Source organism: Maylandia zebra, linkage group LG23, assembly GCF_041146795.1.
Source record: "Maylandia zebra isolate NMK-2024a linkage group LG23, Mzebra_GT3a, whole genome shotgun sequence".
In the NCBI taxonomy this organism is placed as follows: Eukaryota; Metazoa; Chordata; class Actinopteri; order Cichliformes; family Cichlidae; genus Maylandia; species Maylandia zebra.
The window spans coordinates 24,264,341-24,274,553 of NC_135188.1; the positions used below are offsets into that span (position 1 = coordinate 24,264,341).

Consider the following 10,213-nt stretch of genomic DNA (forward strand, 5'->3'; position numbering starts at 1 on the left):
ATCTGAAAGAAGGAATTATAACCTTAAAAACATTTATAATATATTTTTGCATTGTTGTAGGTGAAAAATAAAGTGAATAAATAATTACACAAATAGGCCACATATTATCCATATTTGTTCCCACTAATTTATTATTTGATATTTTTTGTATACGCTGAACATGTGCAGACAAGTACAACTTTAAAGATATTAAACAGATGCGTTTTGTGTGTATAAATATTTTGACAAATATGTAAAAATGTTTGATAGCCAGGAGTGTTCAATGATGGGCTGAATCATATTTATTTAAAAAGAAACGCGTTATTAATCTGCTTTGTTTTTAATGTTTTTCATACCTCGTTTTTAAATATAATGTATAAGCTAATTTACGTGTTAAATTAATTAGGGGTGTAGTGGTTTTGTTTTTTAAGCGGCATCCTTTGTTAGCAAGAGCTTTATTTTGAAAAGCCCAATGACCGGAAGCGCCTTTAAAATACGCTTTTGTTATCATGAGGTAGTAATGTGACTGGCGGTATCCCATATTTCCCGATAATATTAAATAATAACTGGCCTTTAAAACGTTCGCTTTAATATAGCGGACTTGTTGCTGTTGCATGCAGTCACCTTTAAACTCGAACCTGAATATGGGCTATGAAGCTTTCAAAAACAGTGGAGATGTCTAAACGGTGGAGATGCGTGGAGAAGGCTTTGCTGCTTATGAACTGCACATAATAAGAGGTGTAGCCGTGACAGTAAGGGCGTGGTAAGAGAGTAGCAGCGTTTTCAGGGCGTATAAGGAAGTTAAAGACTGGGGAGTAAAGGACAACAGGCTGTATTTGCAAAGCGCTCACTGTCGGAGTTTCTACTTTTAAAAATGCCCGGAAAGAAAGTTTGCATCGTTGGATCTGGAAACTGGTAACGTTTTTCTGTATCTTTTTGCCTCTTTTAGAAGTAGGAGTTCCCTTTTTTCAGCCAACTGAAAACTGATCGCTGATTTGGTCGTTTACTGGTTGCAAACCCGCTGTATTCATAATCTAATAGGCTTATCTTTACCTCTGTCCTGCACATCAGAAAGGAAGATCTGGAGCTGTTATTTACAGCCTTCCTCGATTGCTTCTAAAGAGCTGTTCGTGTAGTAGCATCCTGCTTTCTAAAATAAGGGTCTTGCAAAATAAAATCCATACACTCCTGTAGAGTACCTGTACGGAGTACCTGTGAGTACCTTTTGTGGTTCTAACTCTTGGGACTACAAAGAGTTCTCCCTTAAGGGCATGTTCCTGGAAGAAGTCCAATTCCAAGCCTAAGCATGCTTTTTTAGCCTTTTCAGGAACATGCCGTACTTTGTGTACTCACTTAATTCCCAGAGCTTCAACCTGTGGTTTTGGGTTAGGCTCAGTCCTGGCTCTCTAACCTGATCTTTGTCCCTCCCTCAGGGGTTCTGCCATTGCCAAAATTATCGGGCACAATGTCAAAGCTTCCAACCGCTTTGACCCAATGGTGAACATGTGGGTCTATGAAGAAATGATTGACGGGAAGAAATTGACAGAGATCATCAACACCGAGCATGAAAATGTCAAGTATCTACCAGGCCACAAGCTGCCCAAGAATGTGGTAAGTGCAACAGTTACAGAAGCATCATCTGTAGATTATGCAGTCCGGTTTGCTAATTACCGCAATCTTGAAGCACACGACATTGCACCGATAAGATTATTTAACTTTTTTAAAAGGAACAATGCAGTTTGACATGGTTCCAATACCATTGCTAATTTCCTGCCCTTGTCCCTTGTTGGTCTTTTACATTCACAATGCTCAAACAGCATAAAACTGCAATGCACTGTAATACACAGAGATACAATACATACACATACTGAAAAAATATAGCGTAAGAAAGATACATTAATAAATTAATACAATTAACCAACCTTTGACCTTTACTCTAAAAGATTTGATATCTGTAATCAAATTGATTTCAATTAGGAGTGTGTTTCATAGCTGCTGACCGTCCATATTTAGATCTGTGGTGTGGTATTTTACAGTTATGATTCACAATCCTCCTCTTACTGTTTTGTTATTGAATGCAACTAGAAAGACATCCTGGGGCCAGACTATTTATACACTCGAAAACTAATTTAAGAAAATACAAATGAGTGCATTATATTTCATTAAAATGTGAGAATAATGCCACCAAACTGGCTTTTGAGACATTATTTGCAGTCTTTGGTTGTATAAAGTTACCACATGCTTAATTATAGATCATTAAACTTGAGTTCAAACTGTCATAGAATATGAAAAATTAGAAAATATCATGGAATCTATAAATAACTAAGCTGCTGCAGTGGGTATGCAGTGTCATCTTTAAATAGTTCAGATTACGGTGCGCTCCTTAATAAGTTGGAGGTCAGAAATGTATTCTATGGAACACCCACCTTACTTGAACTTCCCACTCGGGAAGTCAGCGCAGACCAACATACCCAAAGTTACTAATCCAAGATGTTGGCACTGAACCTAAACTGTAGTAAAACTGTAAACTTTTAATCTGTGCTGTCACTGTTGTGTGTTTTTTGACTCACTCAGAGCACTTCTCAGGCTCTGTTTATGGCTGTGTGTTTTAAGTGCAAAAACATAAGAATTATGCTGAATTGCTAGTGATGTCTGAATAGCTCCACCTTGATAAGAATTTTTTTCAAACCTGTTCTTCCTGTTTTTTTGGTTTTTCTGGAACGTGCTAACTCAGGAGAGACATAATTCCCAAGTTCCAACATCAAGTTCCAAGTGGAACGCTGCATTAGTCATAATTATCTTTGCATTATTCCTTACATGCTTATTAAATATTTACCAACGTTAATGAAAAACGATATACCGCAGATACATACTGCCGTAAATTAGCATTAAACTAGTATATATATCAGTGTACAGTGATATATACGGTTGTGGTCAGAAGTTTACATCCACTCGTCATGGGCATGAATATCATGGTCATTTGGGGCTTTTAATGATTTCTCTGACCTGCCGTTTTTCCAGAGTGGATTGAGTGTACAGCATACATCTTTAATCACTTAAAAAAAAGAATTGGGTGAAAAGTTTGAATTTATTTGGATTTTATACAGGGTCTGTTAGTCATGATTGATCATTGGTGATCATGACTGGGCCTTGGCTTTGTTAAGAATTTGTACAACCCTCAGCAACACATATTAAAAGATTTAAGTGAATACATGTATATATTTAAGTCTGTATGTATACTTTTGATCCTGTGTGGGTTAGAGGAAATCCAAAATGAAGTGTCTTGCATACTGGCACTGTATGATTTGGTTCTGTATGAGGACTAACATGCTGTTGTCGGCTCACTAGGTGGCTGTACCAGACATCACAGAAGCTGTTAAAGGAGCAAAGATCCTCGTCTTTGTAATCCCGCACCAATTCATTGGGAAACTCTGTGATCAGATGAAACCTCACATCGCAGAGGGAGCTATCGGGATATCACTCATCAAAGTAAGACCCTGTGACTGTTCATGTCACATTTTCTGCCAGCATAAAAGGGGAAACAGTATCCTAACCACAGCTTCTTATTTTTCTGCGGTCATGGCATCATGAGTTTTTTGTATATAATACAATATAATACAGAGACAATCACATCCTGTATGTGTCACCATCATCTCAAGGCCAAAAGCCCATTCAGGGTAGAGGTTATGTTTTAAATTGTTGATTATTGTCATCCAGGGCATTGATGAGGGACCGGAAGGACTGACGCTAATCTCAGACATCATCCGAGAGAAACTACAGATTGACGTCAGCGTCCTGATGGGAGCCAACATCGCCAGCGAGGTGGCGGATGAGAAGTTCTGTGAAACCACCATCGGTTAGATACTTTGTACAGCACATGTGTAGATAAGTTGCAGAGGAGGTTTTGTGGTGGTCAGACAAGCTAGTGCACAGTTACTTCCTGTTTTAAGTGTTGCTGGAGCAATTTAGCACTCTATGTTTAATAAACTTCATTCACTACAGGAGCAAGAAATGAGGCAAACGGCCACATCTTCAAAGAACTGATGCAGACTCCCAACTTTCGCATCGCTGTCGTGCGGGAGAGTGACACAGTGGAGCTCTGTGGAGCCTTAAAGGTAAACGGATGTTTCCATAGTCAAATTCTCCTTGTATAATGGAAAACCTTAAAATGTTTGCACCCTTCCCCTCATGCATTACTAGAATATTGTGGCGGTCGGCGCTGGATTCTGTGATGGCCTCGACTTTGGCGACAACACCAAAGCGGCGGTAATCAGGCTTGGCCTGATGGAAATGGTTGCCTTTGCCAAAATTTTCTGCAAAGGCTCAGTGAGCTCTACAACCTTCCTGGAAAGCTGCGGCGTGGCCGACCTTATCACCACTTGCTACGGAGGACGAAACCGGAAGGTCGCAGAGGCCTTCGTCAGAACGTCCAAGGTGAGTCAGAGAGGACAGTCCATCGCAATTATTGTTTTTCAAATAAGAGGAATATAAGTTACAAAAATCCAAATCCAAAGGGTAACTAAATGTTAATTATTACAATGTAAATCAAATATCTACTATTAGTATTAAGAGGAAAAAATCAAAGTTATTGAAGTGCACTACTGTGCAGTTTCAAAGGTCTTTTTTTATATAAACATTTAGCTTTAACTGTTCAGGAATTACAGCTTTTTTCTTTTTACACATAGTGCCGCATTTTCTGAGACTCAAAAGTAATTAAACAGTTGACTGTTGAGCAGTTTCAGAGACATGTGAGTGTTGTTCACATTTGCATTTCACTCAAACTCTCGATATAATGTTAAAACAGATACTAATGTAAATGAGGGAGGTCATCACTAACCTGGGAAAAAAATCAGAGAGACAGCAAAAACTGTCGTAGTGTCCAAATCAACAATCTGGTTCAGCAACACCAAAAACCCTCAAAGCTCACAGAAGATAACTGAAGTGGATGATGACAGAATTATTTCCATCGTTGAGAAAAACATCTTAATGGCATCTAACTAAGTCAAGAACACTATAGAGGAGGTACTTATATCATTGTCAAAGTTTACAAGCAAAACGTGCCTTTATGAATCGAGATACAGAGAATTTACAGGTGGTTTGCACAAAGAACAATAAACCCAGATTAGACTTTGCCAGAAAACATCTTGAATAGCCCGCGCAGTTCTGGAAACTATGATGAACTTGTAGTAGAACAATAAAAAGAGAAAGGTGTGTATGATTAGAGAAGCAGCTCATGATCTGAAGAATACTACATCATCTATCAAACATTGTGGTGCTCATGGTGTGGTAAGGGCATGAACTGGTTCACTGGTGTTTATTGATGATGTGCCTACTGATAGAAGCGGCAGGATTAATTGTGAAGTGTACGAGGCTCTACTCCCTGCGAGGATACAACCAAATGCTGCAAAGCTGTTCAACCCCAAGTTAAAACCCAAGAGTCTCACAGGCAAATAAATAGATCTTCAATAACCAAGTCAGTCACCTAATCTCAACTGAACCAAGCAGCCTTTCAGTTATTAAATACAAAACTGAGGGCAGAGAGACCCACAAACAACAGCAGCTGAAGGTGGGTGAAGTAAAGTTCTGGCAGAGCGACTCGAGAGGAATTTCCAAGTATTAAAAACAATCCTTGTTGGTCCATGTTGGTTTCTACAATTGAGACTGAGCCTGTGAAAATCGGGGACTGTATTAAAAAGGAAAACAAAGTTTTGTTTTCTTTTAATGGCTGTTTTTTCTGAACATTTAATGCAAAAAAAACTTAAACCTCTTGAATTAAAGCTGGAAGTCTGGACTGATTCATTCAAAATCCACTGTTGAGGTGCACAGAGGCAAGACTACAAAAATTGCATCATTGTCCAAAAGGTCTATGGACCCAGCTGCACTTGATTTAACTCTTTCAGTCAGTCATGTTTTCCTTCAGACTTTAAATGGGGCTGCAGCATTTTTATCTTGAGGAAAAGTGGCCCCCGTTGGGTTTACTCTATGAATAATTGAAGTGTACACAGAGGTAGCGTGCACACGCTATCTTTGATTTGGGTCATGGACGCAGTGAAGGAAGAAGTTTAAGGGCTCTAACCAAATATTTGCTGGGCAGTCTTTATATCCCCCTCGCTCACAGCAGTGATCATCGCGGCTCAGTTCATCTCACTGTCGCCTTCTTAGTGACTTTTCTGCTAGATTTAGCTCCCTTTCAAAGCCCCTTAGAAGCAGTTTTGCTTGTCTGCTGCTTGCAGTGCTCACTCTCTGGAGACCAAAGAATGGTATCCGGGACAGCCCTGAAAAGCTTACTGCCATCAACACAATAGATCTCTATCTGTGTGTCCTTTTTGTCAACATACTTGGTTGCTCAGCCTACACTTTTATGTTTGCTCATGCAGTCTATCGCTGAGCTGGAGGCAGAAATGCTCAATGGCCAGAAGCTCCAGGGTCCGCAGACCTCCGCGGAGGTCTACAAGATCTTAAAAAAGAGGGACATGGTCAACAAGTAAGTCCACTAATCCTTTTACGTACAGTTACGTCTTTGTTTTATTGTTTTATATTAGCAGAACCAGTTTCCAGTCTGCTGGGTACGCCTTCATTACATTAATGGTTCAAGTCGGGCTGAATATTTACTCTGGCTGTGCTCTTCGAAGATTGGGATCGAAGTTATAAATCACAATTATGTTCTTGAAGTTTTGGTATTACCGGCAGCATGAAATCTAAATGAAACTAATAAGAATTATCAGCATTCCTGCTATCTGTAATTACCTGCAAACTGCAGTATAAACAGCCATAGTCCACACAAGCGCGCACACACACACACACACACACACACACACACACACACAAGTGTTTTCACTTATATCGCCTGATTACACCTCTGATTAGACCAGCAGCTGTGGGCTCATTTTTATCTTGAACCTGTCTCGGACAATAAAGGATATTAAAATCATTTATTTTTTTATAGCCAGCAGCTTGTTTTGTTCCTGTTCCTTGACCTACAAACAGTTCATTTGCAGTGTCCTCACATCAACATGCAATAAACTTTGAGTCTCCTTCCTTCTGCAGGTTTCCTTTGTTCGCAGCCGTCTACCAGATCTGCTTTGAGGGCAGACAGGTGAAAGAGTTCATCACCTGTCTGCAGAACCACCCCGAGCACTTGTAAAGTAAACGGGGTCTGCAGACATGCTCACTGCTGCTCCTTCAGTAGAGATTTACTACCACTAGAGGGCGGAAGAGAATCATCAGAGAAACGCACAATTTAACAAAACGATGACAACCCAGGGCACATCATATTATCTCCGTCAGTGTCATTTAATCATGGCTCATGCACAATATTTTCGCAGCATTTTATTATAAGTTTTGGGTTTTGCTTTTTTGCTTTTTACCAATTTTGCTTTTTTTTTAAACGTTGTGTGGCGTTAATTTCATTTGAAACTGTGGCAGGGATAAACTACCATCAAAGGCAGACCACTCCATTTGTACTACTGCCAGAATCTGTCAGTAACTATTGTCGTATGTCACTACAGGATGTCTGTTTGTAACCTGAAAATCCAGCATATTCTTTTTTAACTCTGTATGTGGAGGTGGGTTTTTTGTTTTTTTTTTCCAATAAAACCATTCATAACAAAACAGTCTTGTCATTTCTTGTTGAAATGGGAAGCTGGTATCCTGTCCTGTGTCTGCAGCTTTGTGACTGAGTGGTGTTTTAGATCCCACCGTCAGTCTGTGTTGGGCTGAAAGTGATTCCCAGGAGAGCTGCAGTAACCCAGTGTGAGAGAGCAGATTAAAGAACAAACGCCGTCCTTGTCCCTACATTTCAACCCTGTTATAGGGCAGACCGGTGAAACCTTTGATATTCTTTCAACTGTCTATCTCCATCTGCTTCCCATCCCTGTTTATCTCTGTAACATGTCCATATAAGTCACATATTATGTCTCTAGTCTCTGTTTATGTATTTATTACCTTAAAGATACAATCTGTATTTTTTTAAAGGATACTGAACTTGTAGATATGCACAGATTAGCGTGTAATTACATCTTCCAACAAACTGACGCATCCTCATAAATGTGTTTATGGGTGCCTGTAGCTCAGGACGTAGAGCAGATTCTCTGGTAATCAGAAGGTTGGTGGTTTGATCCCTGGCTTCTCCAGTCTGCATGCTACTGCCTGATAATAACCCCTAATTGTTCTCTGATGTGTGTGAAGGTTAGATAGGAAAGTGCTTGTATGAATGGGTGAATTAGGTAAGTTGTATAAAAGTGCTTTGCGTGCTCAGATAGATTAGAGAAGCGCTAAAGAATCAGTACATTTACATGCATGCATAGGAGCAGGTTTGCAGTTTATGGGAGCCACCACCATATTTTCATTATTGTTATTTTTTTTGACATTTAAGTTTTTATTGATTTTGCAACATGTATAAGAGAGAGAGAAAAAACAAACAAACAAAAAACACAAGAAAACTGCTGGTGTGCACCCCTGCCCTTACAAGTCTAAAAGAAAGAAAAGAGAAACTAACTAACAGTGGGTTCCAAGAGAAGAAACACAGAAATGGGCAAATAAAAATGACGGTAAAGTAACATTTGGACCGGTGGTCACAGTTAATAATCCTTCAGATTATGATAATATGGTCATGATTTCCTGTTTGCTTCAGATAGCTCCAAAAGTAGTCCCAATGTTCATCTTTATCTTCTGTATCGTTTTTAAGTTTATTCAGCATGGACTCGTGGGAAGCAGTCTCTGCCATCCACCACCATATTTTAATAAAGCGGGCTGGAAGGACATCACCCTTTACACTAATGGTGTTTTATGTATGTAGCTTGAGACCAGCCACATACATATTGCACTAAAAGCTGAGGTGAAGGAATACCATCATAGGTTTCTGGTGTTGTGGACAGGCTGATACATTTATGCCTGCACCTTCTGACTCAAGATATGAAAGACCATACCCATGTTTTATCACAGGAGAAGGGGTCCCCTTCACCAACGAAACGAAAACATGAATGAAAGGTACACCACCGGTTTCTTTGTAAAATGACCTCAAGCGTCAGCTTCAGAAATGAAATCAGGGTTTTAACAAATGAAAACATGTATAAACTTGCTTATTTATTTCTGATATTATTGTCACAGTAACTTATTGTCAGCAGATTAGATATGTGACCCTCTCATTTCTGGACAGCTGAGAAGGAGCCTGCTAAACAACAACCATTTAAAAACTATAAGCTGTTATTAAGAGCTAACGTATGCCATATTAGGCTCAGGATACAAAATACCACTTTACCTTTGATAAACAGTTTGATTACGTTCTTAAATCATAATCATAACTTCATTCAGTAAGTGTCAGAGTCGAACAATGTTGTATCCACCTAAAAGAAAGTTTCACTAAGGTTGGTTAGCAGAGGCTAACAGTAGCTAACAGCAACAAAAACAGTAGCACTTACAGACATTTCAGCACATACTCAACAACTCACCTCAGAAGTTGGACTTCTTTTATAAAGTTTTACAGTCTCTAGAGTAAATAAAGGCAAACGCTTCTTATCAAGCATTGATAGCTGAGGTACAAGGCTAAAAGCCTTCCAAAGATGAGAAAAAAATCTACTATCAATTTACATCTAGCAGTGACATTTTTACAGACTAATGTGTTGAACAGTAACTTATATTATTTTGAAATTAAGCAAAACTAATTAGTTAACAAAGAACTAGCTAGCATAGTGGTATTTTGACTAAACTAAGATGCTTGCAAGCTTTAAATGATGTTGATGTTCAGTTTGAGATCTTAGCTTGATAGCATTAACATGTTTGCCAGTTAAAACTATAAATTATAGTTGAGGTTCATAGCGCTTTTACTTTTGCATGTGACAGTTTAAATTCAAAGGAATTACCAAAGGCGATACCAATAAACTAGATGGCCAGGCATTGTTTTTGTCAAAGTTACTGGAAACTCATTAGCGATTAATGAGTTTCCACTAATTTTTCCAGGACTGCTGAATGTCACCACCGACTGTCACCTAAACAATGGGTTAGATAAACAAAGAGATGTGCTGGCCAATCTTAGCACTTTCTCTTAGCCATAAGCAGTAGCTTATGCTAGCATTGTAAAATACCCTGAAGTTAACATTAGATGGCGGCCCCTCCTTCAGCTTGGTTCTGCTCAAGCTTTCTTCCTTTCTAAAAGGGAGTTTTTCCTTCCCACTGTTGTGAAGCGCTTGCTCATAGGCACTGTGTGATTGTTGGAGTTTTCTCTCTTATTGTAGGG

General features: G+C 39.1%; 1 protein-coding gene across 1 annotated transcript; it reads left to right on the top strand.

Annotated features, from left to right (window-relative positions):
* Positions 1-518: 518 nt before the first annotated feature.
* Positions 519-7,590, top strand: LOC101473153 (glycerol-3-phosphate dehydrogenase [NAD(+)], cytoplasmic). The gene is made up of 8 exons (XM_004562587.4): positions 519-894; positions 1,413-1,590; positions 3,328-3,468; positions 3,697-3,835; positions 3,982-4,094; positions 4,180-4,413; positions 6,357-6,463; positions 7,027-7,590. Exons 1-8 carry the CDS (start codon positions 854-856, stop codon positions 7,121-7,123), a joined length of 1,050 nt encoding a protein of 349 aa, XP_004562644.2. The 5' UTR covers positions 519-853; the 3' UTR covers positions 7,124-7,590.
* Positions 7,591-10,213: the final 2,623 nt, after the last annotated feature.

Excerpts from the sequence above, each read along its gene's own strand:
- LOC101473153 (XM_004562587.4), top strand. The coding sequence starts at position 854 with ATGCCCGGAAAGAAAGTTTGCATCGTTGGATCTGGAAACTG. Across the intron at positions 3,836-3,981 it reads GTTCTGTGAAACCACCATCG|GAGCAAGAAATGAGGCAAAC; the intron begins GTTAGATACTTT and ends CATTCACTACAG. Across the intron at positions 4,095-4,179 it reads AGCTCTGTGGAGCCTTAAAG|AATATTGTGGCGGTCGGCGC; the intron begins GTAAACGGATGT and ends ATGCATTACTAG.